Source organism: Poeciliopsis prolifica, unplaced genomic scaffold, assembly GCF_027474105.1.
Source record: "Poeciliopsis prolifica strain line A6 unplaced genomic scaffold, Auburn_PproV2 SCAFFOLD133, whole genome shotgun sequence".
NCBI classification, from domain to species: Eukaryota; Metazoa; Chordata; class Actinopteri; order Cyprinodontiformes; family Poeciliidae; genus Poeciliopsis; species Poeciliopsis prolifica.
In genome coordinates this window covers 542,424-563,344 of record NW_026562508.1, presented here as the reverse complement: position 1 = coordinate 563,344, position 20,921 = coordinate 542,424, and the positions used below count along the sequence as shown (strand labels likewise).

The window sequence follows — 20,921 nt, the reverse complement described above, 5'->3', positions numbered from 1 at the left end:
ACATTATGATTTGTTGACTTCTTTTTTTCTTGGGGGTGCACGTGGGAAGACGGGTGAAAAGGGGGGAGGAGGCTGTTGGGTCAGGCAAGGAAGCCATGATATGCAGTTCTAGCTTCATTTTAGCTTTGCAGCTGTTCAATCCTCGAGTTTCCTCCCCATGTGTCTGTGGAAATGCTCAACAGCTCTGAGACCTGCTTTTGCTTTTTCTCCAGGCAATAATTTTCAATCAATTTCACAAAAATTAGCCTGTTTTATTGGTCTATCACATGAAATCATGGTTGTCAATGGACAGTGTTAAAGATCCAGATTGTCATCACAATGAAAGACCTCTTTTCTATTAATTTTCTTAAAAACCTTTAGTCACTAAAAGTTAACTCCTGAAATAATGGATCATTGCTAAGATACTGCTCATTTAATCACCAATATTCTAGTTTTCTTTCTTTAGACACAAAAATCAGCTTTCTACCATGTGCCACATGTCCTCTAATCCGCCCTGATAGAAAACTGACCTGAACAGAGCAGAACATCTACATTGTGAAAAGAGGAATAATTGAAGATTCATTTCTTCCATTCCTGTTCTATTGGTTCTGAGTATGGCCTACTTCCCAACAACGTCATTACCAGGAGCAGCACAACCAACATGAAAAGACTCAAAACAATCAGGACTTAATGATTGAAAAGACAAACATTTTATTTCAAATTAAACATTTCTAACGTTGATATGCTTCAGCTTGGTCAAGTAGTTTTTCTAAGTTATATGAGTGAGAGAACTAATACATGCATTTGTATTTAATAGAGAAGCTTCAGTTACAATAATAATTACACTTATTTATCACAGTCAATCAACATACAACACTGAGCAGGAAAATGATGAAATTCTCATATCTCCTGCTGCATTCCCAAGAGATGCCGATCAAATTGATCGTAACAGTGAGCACACTCTTTGTTTAACCTACAGGAGCCAGGACAGACTCTGCTACCAACAGTAAAACAAAATTATGCATCAATATTTACAGTACATTGTCTCATGATCTTATTTTTTCATATTATGTCATTTGTTAAATATTTTCATACACTTCAAATCTGTATTGGATTCCCTCCTCCTCCTGAAGCTCTTTCGGGACTCCTGGAAACCTGAAGAAGAAAATAAATATGATGTAATTGCACATTCAATGTCAGTTTCCCCAAACTGTGTTAGTTATACAGCCAAAGCCTCCATGTATGGCCCAGTGGGGCTGCACCATATTAGAAAATCTAATGATGCCAATAATAACATTAAACATTGCAATGATGATCTCAGTTGCAATTCATTCCTAGTGTATTTCTCATCAGTGCTTCCATCAGTGCTAATGATGATTTGGTGATTTGCGTCCTTAGGGAGAGGCCGTCCAATTGGCTAAATATGACATTAACAAGTAAAATGCATTTTTAATTCTTAGAATATATTAACCTACCATTTTTATTAGTCATTACTAGGCCTGGGCAATATAGCTTAAAAAATAAAATCTCACATTTTTTCACATATCTGATTTTTTTCAGTTTAATTTACAATTTAGTTTGTTTATATAGCGCCAATTCACAGCACTCATCTCAAGGCACTTTACAAAAGAAAAATTAGCAATTCAATCCCACATACATTCCAATTGAGCCTATTATCAACTAATTATCCAAAGTAGATTAATAAGACTTAGACTTCCTTTATTGTCATTGTACAAAAAAAACACAAGGTGAATCTTGACAACGAAATGTCGTTACTTGGCTACCAGTGTAGCAGAGCTAAAACCTTATATTACCCAATAAATAAATAAATACAATACAAGTGCCATAGAATACACAGGTTCAGTGTTGTGAAAAAAACTAAACTAAAGTGCATGTATTGACCATGTCCATGGGGGGGTGATTTGGTTTGTGAGTGTGTGGAGGGGTGTTATGTGGCGTTAAGCAGTCTGATGGCCCGGGGGAAGAAACTGTTCAGTAGTCTGGTTGTTCTGCACAAGATGCTGCGGAACCTTCTTCCAGACGCCAGGGGGAAAAACAGACCATGGTTGGGGTGGGTGGGGTCGAAGAGGATCTGGTGAGCGCGAGTTAGGCAGCGCCTCTCTGCGATGTCCTTGATGCAGGGGAGCAGAGCCCCCGTGATCTTCTCCCCTGTCCTCACCACCCTCTGTAGAGACTTCCAGTCAGAGGCCCTGCAGCTCCCAGACCAGATGGAGATGTAGCTGGTCAGTTGGCTCTCGATGGTCCCTCTGTAGAAGGTCTGAAGGATGGGGGGCGGGAGGGATGCTCTCTTCATCCGACACAGGAAGTGCATGCGCTGCTGGCCCTTCTTCACCAGTGAGGAGATGTGGGGAGACCAGCTGAGGTTGTCTTTGATGTGCACCCCCAGGAACTTGGTGCTGCTGACGACCTCCACTGCTGAGTCGTTGATAAGGAGTGGTGTGTGGGTGGGTCTGGATTTCCTGAAGTCTACGATGATCTCCTTGGTCTTGTTGACATTCAGGATCAGGTTGTTTCCTCTGCACCAGTCCACCAGATGCCGCACCTCCTCCCTATAGGCCGTCTCGTTGTTGTCCCGGATGAGGCCCACCACTGTGGTGTCGTCCGCGTACTTCAGGATGTGGTTGGATCTGAAGTGTGGACGGCAGTCGTGGGTCATCAGGGTGAACAGCAGGGGGCTCAGGACACAGCCCTGAGGGGTGCCGGTGTTCAGGGTGATGACATCGGAGGTGTTGTTCTCCATTCTGACAGCCTGGGTTCTGTCAGTGAGGAAGTCCAGACGCCAGTTGCAGAGGGGGGTGTTAATTCCTAAGGGGCCCAGTTTGCCCACCAGGTCTTGGGGGATGATGGTGTTGAACGCTGAGCTGAAGTCCAGGAACAGCATCCGCACGTGGGTGTTCTTCTCCTCCAGATGCTCCAGGCTCAGGTGGAGAGCAGTGGAGACTGCATCCTCAGCACTGCGCTTGGACTGGTATGCAAACTGGAAAGGGTCGTGTGATGGGGGGAGCGTGGAGATGATGTGGTCCTTAACAAGTCTTTCGAAGCACTTCATGATGGTGGATGTCAGTGCGACGGGCCGAAGTCGTTAAGGCATGTGATGGTGGTTGACTTTGGGACCGGAACGACAGACTTGAAGCACCGTGGGACGACAGCCTGGTCCAGGGACGTGTTGAAGATGTCGGTGAGCACGTGGGCCAGCTGGTCCGAGCATTCCTTGATTAGCAGACCTGGAATGTTGTCTGGACCTGCAGCTTTCCGCGCGTTGACCTTCCTCAGAACCTTCCGCACTGCTGATGTTTCTAGTCTGAGCGCCTGTTCATCGGGGAGTGGCGTCGCTTTCCTCGCAGGGTTATTGTTCAGCTCCTCAAATCTTCCGAAGAAGTTGTTGAGCTCGTTGAGGAAGCCAGTGTTGGTCTGGCAGGATGGGGGTGTGGGTTTGTAGTCTGTGATAGACTGGACAAGCTTCTATCTAAGGAAAGTCAACATCGACTAGCAGCTTTCACTCCTCTTGGATGAACATGTAGCACTTGTGTTGCCTTGTTGACTTTACAGGAATCACTGTGAAGTCAACAATTACAAACGACAAAACTTAATTTTATCGAATTCATCTACATATGGATCTGGTCAGCTGGTCTCTCAATGCAATTGATCAAATTTTCTCAACGAGAAGACTTGGCAAAGGAGAGCCCGCATGTCCTGCGAGAACTCACCCAGAGGGACACATTTTGGACTCTTGGGATGTCTACAAAAAAATATGTCTCTCATAGGTCATAACAATCTTGTTGCTAAAAAGACATTAAGATGTAAGAGAAGTATATAGCTGATGATTAGCAATAACTGATTTATCAAAGTTTAATGTTTTTATAATAAAATACAGACATGGAGGGTCTGTATTTATTTCATAACGGGATTTCATATTGACAAATTCAGAAGACGTTGGCAGATGTTGCGACCCTTGTCGAGCTGCCTGAGCAGTGTGATGAATTGTCGCGGCCTTCTGGTGAACACTGTGAATGCTGTGGGACACAGCAAACCGGAGGCAATTCCTGCTGAGATTTGCAGCCCGGCTGCAGGTACTGGAGTTCACCAGTGGGTTAGAATTGATCTGGGAGAATTTGCAAGTCCGGCACGGTGGGAAAGGCCATTTTAATCTGAATAATTGGAATTAACAGAAATACACAGACTTTAGGACAGATTTAAAATTTTAAATATGTCAGAACTAAAGAATATTCTTAGCTCAATTGTCTTCTCTTGCCCTGCTGGCTGCTATCCCTAATCCCCTGGAGGATATGTAAAGAAGCCGCTCTTTCCTCTCTTTCCCCCTTCCGAATGACATCCGTGGAATGGCTGGACTCAAGGACTTGCTCTGAGATAATATCACCTTCATCAGAAACTGTTTGCATGGGAGAGCAGGCTCTAACGGAATTCACAGTCAAACCTCGTGCACATCCTCATGGTTACAGTCGATGTCAATTTAATTTAAAAAGCACTTTAAAACAGATATGCACCGCACCAAATTGCTGTACAGTATTCATAAAACACATAGTGACCTTCAACAGTCCAGTTCAACAGCCAAACATTTATGGTAGAATGTTTGCATTTGTGTGAAACTGAGTTTTAACCTTAGATGAGTTGATTCTCGTGGTTGGTCCCACATACTTGAGGGTTTTTTTTGGCTTCAAAACAGCATGTTTATAGCAGGTGCACAAATTATCTAATTGTCTGACTGTTGATTGCATCATTAGCAGAAATAGTGGGCCCCAAAAACAGACTTTGTTCATGGCCCCAGAGATTGTCAGCCCTGCTAACAATCTCTGGTCTCATTTCACTCTGTTGAACCCAATTATAACCTCTGCCTAGTTCACACTCAGCTCCACACAGGACTACAGACACTGTGCATTAAATATTCGACTCTATTCCAACTACAAATCAGCCAGAAATAATCCTTAACCTTTAACTCTACATTAATGAAAGGGATGTTTCACACCTAAATACGTTTTACCAAAGATTATGATGCCCTTACTCTGGCAGCAGTTGATATTTGTCTGGGACGATTTCAGGAAGGAAAGTGTCGCAGTCAAACTGCTGCAGGACTTGTGTGACAAACAGCCTCCTGGTTCCTGGGCTTTCCATCAACTCCTGTGCAGCCCAAAACAAAACAAAAAGTGGGAGAGTTATAGGTAGTTGAAGCTAATTTGCTTAATAAAAAACAAATTAACTGAAGCAGTGAGCAGAAGAGCAATTAGAGTAAGAAAAATGTGTAGTTTAGACATGTCAAATGTTCTACCTCGGGGTGGAATTTAAGATGAAACAGAAAAAAATAATGACCTTGTACAGAGAGCTTCCTCCTATAACCCAGACCTGGTCAGCTTGTTCTGCCAGTTCTGTGTCAACTAATGTTAGAGCTGAGCTGAAGTCTGACGCCACATAGTGTGCTCCTGCAGGTGGCACCCTAGAGCAAATTAGATCAGATAAGGTTAGCTTTAACACTGCAGGTCACTTGGCATCAAGGTAGACTGCATTAATCCAGTATATACACACATACATATACACACATATGCATGAGTATATACACAAATTCTTTTTATCCAAATTATTTAGACATTTCTATGGAACTACAGCCCTTTTAAATTTTCCATCTGTTCCTGTTTCAGCTTTTTAGGTCCAGGTTACTGGTTCTCATTCGATCTCTTTTTCTTGATCTAAAGGTTGTATTAAAAGTCCATTAAAAGTGCCAATTTTACATTAAAGAAGAAGTGGGCAATTCCAGGCCCTGAGGGCCGGTGTGCTGCAAGTTTTAGATGTCTCCCTGGTCCAACACAGATTCAGATAGCTGAATCACTTCCTACGTGCAGCCAAGTTGTCCAGAGTCCTGCTAATGACCTCATTATTTGACTCAGGTGTGTTAAAGTAGAGACGCATCTAAAAGTTGGGCCTGGAATTGCCCACCCTTGCATTAAAGTGTCATTATTTAAAAAATAATGCAAAGTTGGCACTTTTAAAAGGACTTCTAATATAACTTTTAAAGCAACTTCTTATTAAAAGAGGTGTTATGATGTGTTTATGACAGTATCAGGTCAGTCTTATTCACACCCCGTCAAATAAAATATTATCCACATTTTCAAGAGTACACTGAATTATCACAGAATTGTACAAATTGTCAACATATTCAAAGTTGACAAAGTTTAAAATTAGCACAATGCTGAGTGAAACTCCTTCCTAAAGGTGAAGATATATCACAGATTTCAAAAGAAAATAAAAACAGGAGACAGCAGATAATATAGGAAATAGCGCCCCCTTCACTTCTGGAGTTCAATGGTCCCATTTCCAAATAAGGTAAAATAAGGTATGAGACTGACAGTGCTCCATCCCCACCCCTTTCTGTTTGATGCAGCAAGGTGTACTTGTTTTTTTCAAAACACCATAGAAAGAAGAAAAGCAATGAACCCATGAAGGTATCAGACGCTGTTCAAATTAGCCATTTTTACTCGCATAATATTGAACTAAAATTAGAGAGGACCTTTTGGTACATTCAAGCTGGTGACATCACAGTCTGAGTGAAACAACACAACAGGACAAGAACCGATGGAAATGAAATGTGGGTCATGAAAGGAGCCCGAAGCCAGGAAGGCTGCTAAGGCGTTGCTAGCTGGTGGTAAGTTTGCTCAAAAATGCTAATTATCTTTGTTTAATTGGAAACAGTGCAGTACATTTATAAAGGAACTTATGTTGGTTTCAGAAATAGTTCTTTTGTCAGTTTTATTGTGATCTTTATGATCATTATGATAACAATCATTCAACTTTATAACCACATAGAGGTTCTGTTTGTTGCAACTTGATAGTTTTCTTCATAAACTCAACCAAAGCAAATTCAGATGAAAGAGGATGCCAGGGATCTGGAATTAGAAAAGCTAAAGACTTTCCTGTCCAGAAGAGGCCCTGGCTCCACCAGATCACCAACCAGTTCTGAGGATGAACCTCCACATCTTCTTCATGGTGTAAGTCTTTTTTTTCTTTTTTACTGAGCAGTTGGTCACATTTTTAACATCAAAAACTGGTGTGTAAGCAACACTAAGTGCTTAATAAACATGATTTGATTTATACCTGTTGTTTTATTGTGCTAATTTTCATAAGCATGTTGTCTGTGAACTTTGACTATATTGACAATTTGTACAATTCTGTGATAGTGTATTGTCAATGTACTCTTGAAAAATGTGGGTAACACTTTATTTGATGGGCTGTGAATAAGACGGACAAGATACTGTCATAAACACGTCATAACACCTGTTAGGAACATACTAACAGGTGTTATTCAGTAAATAATGACACTTTTAATAAGAAGTTGCTTTAAAAGTTGGATGGCAGGTGTCATGTTAGTCTTATGCACACTCCATCAAATAAAGTGTTACCAAAATAGTGATACCGTATATTGAAAGCACAATGTAATTACAATTTAAATACTATTAAAATACACTAAGCACATTAGTTGTTCCAAAATGTCACATTTTAAGTTAACTAATCCTAAGTGAAGTTGAAGTATACTCATGGTTAGTGTGACTTAAAGTATGCTTAAGTATACTAAAATTTAATGTACTTAGTACATTCAGTTTTCACCAGGGATGTGTTCGACTGAATGAAACTTGTTTTTAAAAAAATTATTTTGTATTCAAACCAGAGAGTGAAATATTACGGAGCCCCCTAAGGGACATGGGAATTGTTTTTTTCTTTTGCGAAAAGAAAAACAATGCAAAACCTTTTGCGAGGGGACGCAAATAAAAATTTCCCATGTCCCCTCGGGGATCCGTACCGTAAAATATAAACTACATATAGAAAACTGAAACAAAATGCTGACAATGAGTTCCTGAACGGTGGGTCACGTGCACTGTGTTTTTTTGTGCGTCATACTTGTACTTCCTGCTGAGGACGATGTTGATCCTGCCTTTCAGTGGCCTGTTCTTCTCTGGGATTGAGAACCAGGTCTTCCTTCCCATGATGACCACATTCTTCCTGCCTACAGGAGAGTTTCAGTGGCTTACTAATACAACTGTTTAACAATTTCTCTGCGTACCCATCACACAGAGAAATTGATGGTTTAAGAAGCAACAATTAAATTTGTAGCACTCCATAACCCATGTTTATGGAGGCTCTGACATCTAAGGAGGATTAAGTTACCTGCTACAGACGGTGTGGCAGTCATCTTTCGGAAATGAGCGAATTCGTTGCTGAAAATTTGAAAATTCAAATGACTTTATTGATCCCAAAGGGGTTCAGCACAGCTTCATTCCCTCCTGAGCAACTGCAATGGTAACTGACCTGAGTCGAATAGGATGCCAGGGCAGCTTCCCATCCTTCCCGATGCCCAGGTTGGGGCACACCGCCACAATTCCGTTCAGGACCCGCGACATGGAGAACGTAGTCTTCTTCTCAAAACTGCTGACAGCCAGCGTTTCCCGCCAACCGGAAATTACGATCTAGTCCTGGATAACCATTTCCGTATATTTCATCTACTGCCCCCTGTGTACATAGGTGGTATTGATTGAATTTAAACAATTATTCTGTACACTTAAATAATAATCTTATAAAGGATATTTTCTAGTTTCCCAAAGATACTGACAAAATAATATTTTTTACAAGATTTAGACATATGACAAAGTGAGGACAAGAAGTGGTTCAGAAGTCACTAGTGCCACATGTGGCATTAGTGACATGTGGCACTGAAACTCAAGCAAAAAACTGCAAGAGAAAGAGAGAACAAGAAACCAATTGAAAACATGAGAAAGGAGAGAAGCTGCTCTCTACCAAGTCATAGTCACAAGTATCATGGATTGTTTCCCTGAGCTGAACACTAACCAAGGTGCCAATTCACAAGAAATATTGTTTCATGGCACAAGTGGTTTAAAAAGTTTGTACCCAAGAAAACCCAGCAGATTGCATCGAGTCATTGACTTGGAGAATTAATTCCTCCTGTAGTGACAACTGCTTGCATTGTACTGTTGACTTTACAGCAATCCTTTGTACAGAGCATGAATGTAGCAGCAGTGGAGAGGAAAATCTCCCTTTTAACTGCAAAAAACCTCTAGCAGAACCAGAACCTGACTCAATACAAGTGGCCATCTGTCATGACCAACTTAATTGGTGGCAGCATTATCTCAGCTGATGTCTTCCTCCAAGAAGGAATCACAGTCAGAAAGACTGCCACACAAAATATAGCTTCTATGGAGATGAGCTATAAAAGGAGAGAAGATGTAGATTGACATTATGGTCTTTGGGGGAAAAGGTATGATTTTGTGAACCATTTGTTTTCACAAAACCACACCACCCAGCAGATAGTTGTTTACATTGGAAATACAAGCCTTTACTTTTTTGGAGGTGTCTAGCAAAATTTTAATATTACAGGACATCAATTAAAATGGATATTCTTCACAGAAATTCAAAAACACTTTATTGACCCCAAAGGGAAATTAAATGTAACTCATATTAATTTAAATTATTCAAAGAGTTGATGTTGGTAGAAAAGAAGTGATGGGTGTAAATAATTCTTCTGATTTAAGTGGCGTTGTGGTTTAGATTTCACCTGATTTTATAATTTCTATATTCAACCCTAGAAGAGAGTTTTCTAATATTTATTAGTAAACAGGAAGATAAAAGAGTAGGGACGCATGACATAGTGGTACTAAAACGGTATCGACTGATTGGTAAATTTTTTGAATATTGGTATAATAAAACTGGGCCAATATTAACTACTAATATTTATTTTTTGTTGCCGTTTGTTTTTAGAGGGGGAGGAAAAAGGTTAGTCATATGGTCTTTGTTCTTGTGACTAATGCAACACAGAATTGTGGGAAGTTTAACTGAAGGAGAGAAACAGTGGAGAAGTCAATGTGTGGAGAAATAATAAAATAATATCAGTACAGGTAAAACATGTAGTACAACTTTAGAAGCTCAACCAAGAAACATAAATTATTCAAAGCATTTGAGTAAGTGCAAAGATCTGTTTCATTGAACATTGAAACACAGACTTTAAAACTATATACTTCAAATCTGGGTTCAGATGATGTAAAAACCCACATCAGGCACTTTGTACTTCAAACCAGTTTTTTTTTTATTTACAGACACAGCAGTTTTATCCTTAATGTTTCGATGGAAGGGAAGGATGAATGAAAAACAACCTTTTACTCTTCAAAACAAAACATTTTAAGCATTGTTAGTAGGGTGATCTTCATGCAGCCTGAAAACAAAATTGTGAGTGTGAGAGCCAATTCTTCAGACAGAGGGATCAGAGGTGAGGGGTTGATACAGGGCAGGAAGACTGATTCTTTGGGCCCAGTGGCAGTTTCTGATATGGGCAAAATGGGCAACCACCCAGGGTGTTATCTTGTGGGTGACATGAGTGCCCTCAGCCCCTCACATTGTGTATATTCTCCTCTCCTTCCTCCCCCCACTGCTTTCAACCGGAGGATCGGATTGTCAGTAGTGCACCCAATCCACCTCACTCCCTTTGTAGAGTGCTTTGCCCAGAGTGCCAAACTGGCTAGGACCGCCTCAGTTTGGGGCTCATGTAGCAGTCCGACTGTGAATGCAGCAGGGACAGCAGTGCAGTGATTCATGGATGAAGAGATCACACTCCCCACAGAACACACTGCGGCACAAAGGACAGGCGAAGACCTGGAAGCCAGCAGAGAGGGAGAAGGGAAAACATTCCAGATGTTGAGGAATGATTGGTCCAACAAAGCTGGTCAGTAGCTAACATACCTGGCCTGGAATGTGAGAGCAAATTATTTCCCCAGTTTTAGTTAAATTAATTCATTCTGGGTTCCCTTGAAACACAATTTGTGTATGTTTTAAACTCAACTGACTGTAAGGCTACAATGGTTGTACAAAATGGAAAGAAAACTCATTCTAAAGATTACAAATTTCAAAAGAAATGCCAGGGTCTTTAGGAACTCAACATTTAACACTATTACAAACACACAGCTGCTTTCATGTTGATAATATATGCTACAACTTTTTATACAAACCAAACATTCTCATTTATGTAATAATTTCCAAGAAGAAATAGAGCTGGTGCTCTTCTTCCTTGAAGATCTAAGCCCGGGCTGTCAAACTCCAGTCCTCGAGGGCCACTGTCCTGCAGTTTTTCCACAGGTACAAAACACAGGAATGAAACGGTGTAATTACCTCCTCCTTGTGTACATCAGTTCTCCAGAGCCTGGCTAATCACCTAATTATTCTATTCAGGTGTGGTGCAGCAGAGGCACATCTAAAAGTTGCAGGACACCGGTCCTCCAGGACTGGAGTTTGACACCCCTGATCTAAAGAGTAACCAATTTTCTGGAATTCTACTTACATTTTTATCTTTCAGCTGCCCTTGACAGGCCTGACAGAACCTGAAAGAAATGACACTTCAGGTCACACATCACAGCAATAATGACACAGGTAAGTGAAAATAAGCATTACCTATTCTGTTGATAATTCTCAGCTGGACTCTCAACAAATGCTTGGAGGGGAAACAGATGATGAAAGGATCTGGCCAGATGTGGAGCAGACACCAGTGTCAAACCTGAGAGGTTTGATGCACACAGTTAAAGCTTTGTCAACTTAAAGACATTAACAGAGAAAAATGAGCATCAGCTTCATAAAACATTCCATACACAATGAATGCCTGCATCACACACCACGACTTTACACTCCACAGGAAGCTCTGTGTATTTTGCTTGACACTGTGGACAGAAGTATCCTCCTAGAGTCAGAGCCGGGCTGCCACTGCTGTCCAGATGACTTGGAACAAAACACACACACACCACACACACGCGCATACACGCACACACAAAACTCATTGTGGGAACCAGCTGTTAATATGGTGGAGTTTCTTTTTTTCTTTACTCACGACATGCTGAATGACGGTTTGACATCTTGATCATTCAGAGAGGCTACAGTGTGCTGAGGAAAACCTAAGCAAAAATGGGTTCATGTTAGTATCAACAGTCCAAACAAAGCACAGACAAAGAAGCTGGCTCTAGCTAGACGGCCTGAATACAATTACATCTTTTTAATGCCATTTTACTCATTAGAACCAAGTGCATTTCAAGGGCCCTGGAAACTTGATTTTCAAACAAAACACAGACTCAATAGTCCAGGTAAGATGCCTCAGCTGTTGTCTCTGGCTTGTCATGCTTTTCTGGAATGGATTTAGCTTGACAAGCCTTTCAAGGCTGCAGCTCTCCCTATTGCTTATGCATCTTTTTCTACCATACTTCTTCCTTCCACTTAATTGTATGTTAATATGCTTGGATACAGAGCTCTCTGAACAGCCACGCTCTTCAGCAATGATGTTTTGTGGCTTCCCCTGCTTGTGAAGAGTGTCAATAACTCTGTTCTGGACATCTGCCCAGTTAGTGGTATTCCCCATGATGTTTGCCCACTGACCTGGAGTGAGAGAAACTTCTGCAGGTGTCTTGAGTTAATTAGCTGATTAGGGTGCAATATTATGACATTCCACTAATGACCTTTTATACAGTAACAGTATTTTAATAATTAAAAACTACATGTATTTAATGCCTAATTGATCATAACAATAATCAGTGTTTGCCTTGACAACAGACTGGACTGGAGATGCAGCAGTGAAGCATCTATAAGAAGGAGGAGAGTGGATAGGACTTCTTGAGGAAGCTGAGATCCTTCAAGGTTTGCACCAAGATGCTGCAGATCTTCTATAAGTCTGTTGTTGAGAGTGTCTTCTCTTCTGCTGTCAACTGCTGGGGCAGCAGCATCAGAACCAGGGACCTAAAAAGGCTCAGCAACCTGAAAAAGAAGGCTGGTTCTGTTCTGGGAGCGACTGTGGAACCTTGAGATGATAGTGCAAGGAAGAATTCTTCATAGGATCAAGAAAATTAGGGACAACCCAGTGGACTGCCAGTGGACCACCTCAAGCAAATTTTCTGGGGGAAACCCCGACTCCCCTTCCAGTGCCAGAATACTTTTAATCTATGACATAACTGAAGGAAACAACAAGAAACATTTCAAGAAACCAAACATCTCTTTCAGGAGAGGAAACTCAACTTTTATAATGCCGGCAGCAAAATATGTTGCAATTCTGGTTAATTTAGAGAATATGAATGTCAAACATTCTAGTACTGACCCATTCGTATTAAAGAGCTTTCCGATGAGAAGCTTGCTGGCGGAGGGTTTGACATGAAGCATGAGCAGCTCTTTGAAGTGACTCTCATCTAGGATGACATTGTAGGATCCACCCGTGTCTCTGGTCAGAACTGTGCACACTCGAACTTCCGCTGACAGGCCAATTACTGACACTCGCACCTTAAGAGACTTCAGGGTCTGAAAGGAAAGAAAAACATGTAATTTGTGCTCCTTGTTGCCAAATAAGTTGGAGAAAAGAATACACAGCGTAACTAAACAGCGTAACTAAACAAAGTGATAATAAACCAGTATGTGAACCTCAGCACAAGTGATATACAGTGATATACAGTGAACCCTCGCTATAACGCGGTTCACCTTTCTCGGCCTTCCAGATTTTTTGTGCAGTTTTTCTCACAGTGCATTGTGTTGTGCGTCCTGATTAGCTAAACACTTCTTTTCTACCTGTGTGCCAATAACGTTACGGTATTTAAATATAAGTCATACAGCTTGGCAAATTTTGGCAAATATTTTTGCCCAGAAAAAAAGAGCAACAACAACTACCGATAACTATGTCCTTCTTTTGAAAAACCATACCTACACCACAGGCTTCAGAAGAAAAAGACACTGCAGTGGATCCAGGCTGCAGCGTCACAGTCAGAGGCACAGTGAAATACACTCACGATTTGTCCAACTACACTTCGTATTGATGATTAAAATGATTATTTTACTGTAGTTATTTGTAAGAAAGCGTTATATTTGTTAAAAAAAATGCTTGAGCATGAAAACAGGTTTTGTTCTTTGGCTTCAATGTAGAGTATTTAATTATGCTGTTTAGTAATTGTAAAAAAATAAAGGTTACTACTTCACGGATTTTGTCTTATCACAGGTTCTTTTTGGAACGCAACCCCCGCAAAAAACGAGGGTTCACTGAATCTGAAAATGTAGTCAGATAGATCACAAAAAAAACACTCTCTTCATAACAATGACTTAGCTTCTGTGTCAGAAGCTAAGTCCATCAACATAGGATTGTCTCTGGGTGTTGCCTAGAGTCTATGCCCTAGACGGATATCTGGACACATAACTCTTCTAAATACCTGCCTGGGATTAGAAGTCTGGAATTAAACATGTCTTCACCTTGATTAGCTCATATATGTTAGCTGGGTCACATGTGGTCAGGCTGCTCAGGATGATAAGGATTTCTCTGCTGGTGTGTCCAGGCATGTGCCTTTAGAGAGAAAGAATCTTAAATGTTGATGTTTCACTCAAAAGCCTCTGTGGAACAGCATCTGTAGTGAACCCACTTGAGAGTTTTGTATAGCCAGGCTGAGAGAGTTGTACAGAGAAGGCTCTCCGATACATGAGCTGTCAACTGCTTTCTTCAGAGCAGCAATGTGCTTCTTTGGATTTCCTGTTGGAGAAACAAAATAAAGGATGGGCAGGTTTAACTGGCACATCAGAGACTGAGCACCGGAGGAGTGAGCAGGAGAAACCCGTGCAACCAACCCATTTACTCTCTCTGGTGATGCACAATATTAGGAAAACATGTAAACTGTTGGAAAGACAACATGGTGTATAATAAACACATAGTTAGCTGAACAATATGAATGTGTTTCTGCCTTGGATTCATTGGAAACTTGGATCCAAGACAAGAAGCAGTCTATCAGCTACTGTGAACAACTGGACATCACTATTTCTGGTAACACAGTTTCATTGGAAAAGTTTCACCTGGTTACATCTGCTGCTTCAGAAGAGAAACAGCTAATCTGTAATTTATTTTCATCTTTTCCAGAACATGCTATTGGTTCCTGAAACACTTTGTTTCATTAGAAAATGAGGTCACATCAAACAAATGACGAGCTGAGAGACTGAATGCATTGCACTTCTATAACTAGATAATATTTGTTGCAGTCCAAGCTGTTCATTGGCTCCAAGAAATATTTGACTTTTGAATATTTGACTTAGAGTTACAAGCTGCTCTCTATATACTGTATAGAGATAAATTAAAAGTTTGCTAAAAAATATGCTGCTCATATGTCCCTTCAGTCACATTAAAGGCATGGTCCATCTGAACCTCATATTTAGACCTGAGTTATTTATTTGTTATGAAATGATAGATTACTATAGTAGGCATGTCACAATAACTAATTTTGCTGGACAACAAATTGTTCTAGAAGTCATAACAAATAAGGGTTGTTTTGAAACCATTTTCAAGTAAAATAATGGCATAACGCAAGATCTTTGAGATCTTTCGATTCAATAAACTGCCAAATCATTGAACATTTAACACTTGAGCTGGAAAACATTTTAATTGTATCCAAATTAAGCAAACAACAACAGGTACAACAAATAAGTTAGTTATGAAGTCTCTATAAACAAAATTGTCCTTCAAGAAAAGGGTTAGTTGATGTCAATGCACCAGACTGAAGACTTTAGTAATCCAATATTGGTAGAAAGAAAAAGAAAAACAGTAAATCATGTAAATGGAAATTACTGAGTTTGTTTTATTATGCAATTACTTAATTTATTGCAACAGGCCTAAACCATAGTTGATACCATATGTATGTAGAGGTTTTTTTTTTCAACTGGCAAGCTCGTCTCTGTTTAGTGAACCAGGAACCATTAAAAGATTTCTGTTATCTGTGCAGATAACTGTGCAACACCCTGAGGCAATCCTATGTTGATGGACTTAACCTCTGAAAGGGTATAGCTGACTCTGGTACAGTACACTGGCTAATGAAAAAATATTTGATCCTTAAAAAAAAGAAAAAAAGACACTAACATTATGGATCAATTCAGGATATGGGTAGATGAGGCAGAAGTCATTAAAGAAAAAGAGTGTGTAAGCCTGGGGGACTACAGAATGTCAGATGCCATGGTTCTAGAATCGTTCTCTGTTTAAATCCCTTTTGAAACGATGATTCATTCATTTCCAGAGTGCAGGAAATGGATGCAAGTCCACAGACTACTGGAATACACTGCAGCAGGCTGAGATAAGCCCCTCTGCACATGAGCAGAGCAATGCTTCCTGTTTCACCATTCAGTACCAAAGACAGCTTTAATTCAGATTTTGAAGTCTGATTGTTTATGTTGCACCCTCTAAAAATCCAGAATACTGAAACAAAGTCTATATTCAGATTAGGCTTTGACAAAAAATATATGTGAATAAAAAAATATACTAAAAAGTTTTGTTTAGGATCTACATCAGGTGTGAGCATAAATGACTATAAAAGTGGTCAAATATATTACTGACAGGCAATGTTCGAAAGCATAACTCTTAAATCCTCCTAAAATAGCATTCTAAATTTTGCGCAAATTTTCACAATTGCAATATGAAACATATTGAGCTCTTTTATGCTTATTTATTAGGACCCCATTAGTCTCCATTCAAGTGGTTATTATTCTTCCTGGGATCCAATTGATAAAATACAAAAATATTCATATAAAATGTAGGACAATGTTGAGCATGTAATGCAGAAGTACCCGTTTGTATGCACAACATTATACATAATGTTTTACAAATTCCATATGTGAACATGGAATTTTTAAAAGAGAAATTCCAAGTGTGCCATTTAAATCTCTGATGTTCTGAGGAAATTATTTCCATTCCTTAATTGCTATATTGACAGATTTTTTTATGACAAATTGTTTTAGCACAGTTTAGCATTACATTTGTCTCCCTACAGTATCTGGTAAAATGATTAAATATCAGAATAAAAACTTTTCATAAAATGATTTATGTTTCCTGTTAGTATGACTTCCTTTATAAATATGAGTAAATCATGCACCAACCTAACAGTCAATAGAACCCACTAAAGTGTGGTGCATTTCATTAACACTTGTAGAGGGACATGTTATCACTAAGTGAGCAGCCTTAATCTGGACTACCTGCAGCCTTGACTAGCCTTGACTAGACCTCATAACTGAGCCTGGTCCTCATAAAACAGGTCAAACATAGTTGATTTGTGCATATGAACCACTCATGGTGGTTGGACTGACAAATACATATTCAGCATATAACTAATGAACTTTGATCCTCACCTGCAAGTTCTGTAAGCTTCTCAGCCCTTTTGTTTTTGGTGGTGATAATGCCAACCTGGAATTAAACACAACCCATTCGATAGCTTAGCTAAATAATCAGAGGAGCTTTAGAACCACCCCTATTTACCTGAAACAATGCCTGTCATCCTGTTTACATGCACTTTAACATTTATTACCCACAACATCACTACTATTGAAATTGAGAGAAATAAAAAAATTAGACAATCAATAGAAATTTATACTGCTGCTTAATGCTTCATATTCTACCAATGACTGAGCAGTTTTGAAATTACAGAGCAATTGTTTGATTTTTCTTAAAGTAATATTTGAAACACTCCTTTTTGTTAAGCCTGTTAAATGTTACTGAAACTGACAGAATGTAATCTACACATAAATGGAAATATTAATATTTACACTTACACTCTTGTGTGTTGGGACAGTGAGGCTGCAAAGTGCAAACATTTGTCTCTGACATCACAGCATAACTGAATCAAGAGCTCAACATTTCATTTACAGGTATACGGCTCTGATCCACAGTTCAGAGGACAGCAATAATGTTGTGAAGTCAAAAGACACATCAAACAACACATTTACATCAGCAGTTACATTTTGGCGGCAGCGATTGTACTTTCAGCCAAACTCTGGAAGATCCTTCATCATAAACAACACAAAACACATTGCCAAAAAAAACATGAGAATTCATCGGGTGGAAAAGGCAGAGGCTGTTGGACCGAAAAAGTGTTTCTCCAGAAGCCCTTAAGAGTAGCTAAATATTAGTAGTGAAATATTATTCACGCTAATCTTTTTCAACTAACTATCTGCTTGGGTGCTAAAAGTGTTAGTTGAAACACTTTGATGTTCTGTTCCAGATAATTTTTCTACAGTCTTCTAAGTGTAGGTGGAAGACAAAACCTAATGTAGTTTATTTCAGAAAATTCCAGATGCCCTTCCGCCACAAACACTGAACATGTTGTCCGTCTCCTCCGTTCTTTAAGCGTAAATCATACCTGGCTGATGGGATTCTGGTCAAAATATTCATCGATGAATCCCTCCATCAGCTGAAGATGAAGAAAGGGAATATGGCTTAGAGAGAATCACCTGTGCAGTAAGTGGTGCCAGGTGAGTTCTGTCTCACCTTCAGGGTAGAGGTGAGACGGTTGGGTTTTAAGTCCTGGTCCTCCATACTGCGTGAACAGTCAATAACAACATATAGGTGGCGCATCTAGAGCACAAGACAATGATAATCTCCTCTGGGTTTCAAAATGACTTTTATGATAACACAACATGGGTGTGAGGTTGTTTCTGATAATACCACCAGACACTGGTCTCACTCAGGGCAACGCTGGAGCCAGGTTCCTGACTTAATTCAAAAATATATTAGCACTGACACAGGTGTTGGTGGCTATTTTTCTAATAACTAGGCTGATGTTAGCATGTGAGATTTATTTTTATCTTGTTACCACTTGACAGCTGGAGGAAGATTGATCATGTGGCATTTGTTTGGTCCTGTGACTGTGATAGTAATGCAAAACAGGATTTTTGCGAAGTCAACAGTGTGGTCGTTTTTTTTTTTTTTTTTTTTTTTTTTGAGGTGTCAAAAGGGTAAGGAAATGAATATAACATTAGTAAAAATCAGTTATTGGCCATGACAGCAATATTAATATTTCATGTCAATATCAGCCCTAATTTTCATATATGTGTATCCCTAATTTAAAAAAAAATGCTGACAATAAGCTTGGCTGGTTTGCTTTGGTTCTTTTCATTAACATTAATTCCACTGGCTGAACTTATACAATGTCTAAAGCTGGTTGTCTCTGTACAACGCTTTTATTCTAAAGATACAATATTAGCTGTGAGAACATAGCATCTATTAGAACTGTAGCTCATATGAGATCTGCCAGCTGTAGTGTCACAGTATGAACTGAAAAACCCAGTGGAGAAGCAAAGACCCAGACTTCACTCACCATCCCAAGTCTGACTTGTGCATGGCTTTGTGTCACCCTATGAAGGTAAGCAGAGCAGGGATGTAAAAACCAGGCTGAAAAAGCACATGCAACTAAAGACTAAAATACATCACATTCAATAAACATATGCCTTTTGAAAATAACTTTTAAGCAGGTATTAAACATATTTTTCATTAAATCCAGGTTTCTGTTTTTAATTTTTTTGTTGAACTGATGTGAAATTCTAATTGTGTCATATGTTTGACACAACATACACAAGTTTCCCTTTTCACATGGTAGTGCCAGCTTGTGAATGATAGGAGCTCACTCTGCTTGACCTCACTGTTTGAAAAGGTCATTTTATTACTTTTATAACTGATTATTTTCCACTGATTTAATAATCAGTGGAAATTGGTCCTTAATGCAATTATCACTTAATGATAATTATTTCTATAATACATCAGCTTTTCTAATAGTATTGAAATTGCTGTCTAATGCACCTTTTTCTTTTGGACTCGTACAGGATCTCCTCCACTGTGGCTTTAAGGGAGCCAGACTCATCCTCCTTAAGCACCTCCCTGTAGAAATTCAGGAATATGCCAGGTAGTTGCATCAAATACAAGCACATGTCCTAACCTGAGAATATTCTCACATTACACATCTTACCATGTCCTTTCATAGCCTCCTTCCCAGCGCTTGGCTCTCTCTGGCTCTTCATCCATAGTGTCTGCCAGTCAAACACAGTGAAACAATGATCAAGTCCAAACTATTTAACTGGAACTGCCAAATATAAACTCGTCTGTGAACTGATGAAGAGTGTGTACAGTTAGCACACCTCAAGAACAACAAAGCTTGAAGAAAAGCAAAAATATATTTCACTTATTGTTGTTGATTAGGTTGTCATTGTTGCTCTTTTTAACTAACTGTTAAAATGCTTCCTCAAACAATAACCAGGGTCATGACCATCTAACATTTCGTTTCTTAGGTCAAAAGCTGGAAAGTTTTGGAACCTCTCCTGAAAATTAGTAACAGTGGTTGCTGATTAACCAGATTTGTGGTCAAATGTTGGATTAGTGATCATTACATATTTATGTCATTTTTGTGTTTATTTTTTCAGTATTTTGCAATTCAATTATATGCTTGAAAGATTCACCACCAGTAAGAGGCTAAAAATGAATCTTCATGACTAAATCTTGTACAGTTACATGACAGATTTAAAATCTACTAATTAATGTGGATAAAGCTTTATCATCCATCACTACTCTGAGTCCGAAACACAATGAGCTGAGGCGAAGCTGTTTTAGGGACAACCACCAGAATGAGGGTCCAAACGGGACAACAAAACCCGACTGAGCCCGCTTCATAGATTTTCACATAATGCCAGGTGAGTTTGAACATTTTTTCTAAATAAATAAAATCTGCATTGTTTTTATCAAGGTGGAAAATAAAGTAAAATATTAAAGAGAAAAGGACACGATGAAAAACAAAAAGACAGAAGTATCCCTTATTGTCCCTCACAGGGGAAACCGACTCATTTCAGCAGGAAGACCATCTTCTTCTCCAGCTTCTGCTCACAAAGCTCAGCTCTCGTTGTCTCCACGAAGAATTAATTACAGATTAATTCTACGCTAAATTAGAGGATTAACCTTTCGCTCCCTTCACTTACCAGAAGTTTATGTGTTATTGTCTTGAAACCAGAGATTTAACTCGCAGTCCATCCGCCAGTTGGTGCACCACAAAATTCTTTCCGGAAGGAAACACGCTGCAGCGACGATCCGTGACAGACCATTTATGACATGTTTAATT

The 20,921-nt window shown here is 39.5% G+C and overlaps 1 protein-coding gene and 1 pseudogene across 1 annotated transcript; both read right to left on the bottom strand.

Annotated features, from left to right (window-relative positions):
• Nucleotides 1-666: 666 nt before the first annotated feature.
• On the bottom strand, nt 667-8,456 carry LOC129355396 (dihydrofolate reductase-like). Its single transcript, XM_055024941.1, has 6 exons — nt 8,311-8,456; nt 8,170-8,219; nt 7,903-8,008; nt 5,326-5,449; nt 5,021-5,136; nt 667-1,134 (listed from the first exon to the last, which is right to left on the bottom strand). Exons 1-6 carry the CDS (start codon nt 8,400-8,402, stop codon nt 1,059-1,061), a joined length of 564 nt encoding a protein of 187 aa, XP_054880916.1. The 5' UTR covers nt 8,403-8,456; the 3' UTR covers nt 667-1,058.
• Nucleotides 8,457-10,250: 1,794 nt separating this feature from the next.
• On the bottom strand, nt 10,251-20,897 carry LOC129355387 (general transcription factor IIH subunit 2-like; annotated as a pseudogene).
• Nucleotides 20,898-20,921: the final 24 nt, after the last annotated feature.

What these genes read in the sequence shown, in the direction of transcription:
- LOC129355396 (XM_055024941.1), bottom strand. Translation starts at nt 8,402, where the DNA reads ATGTCGCGGGTCCTGAACGGAATTGTGGCGGTGTGCCCCAACCTGGGC. An exon ending in TGGCATCCTATTCGACTCAG is followed by an intron (nt 8,220 to 8,310) that starts GTCAGTTACCAT and finishes TCAAATTTTCAG; the next exon opens with CAACGAATTCGCTCATTTCC. An exon ending in GAGGAAGCTCTCTGTACAAG is followed by an intron (nt 5,137 to 5,325) that starts GTCATTATTTTT and finishes TGGGCTGCACAG; the next exon opens with GAGTTGATGGAAAGCCCAGG.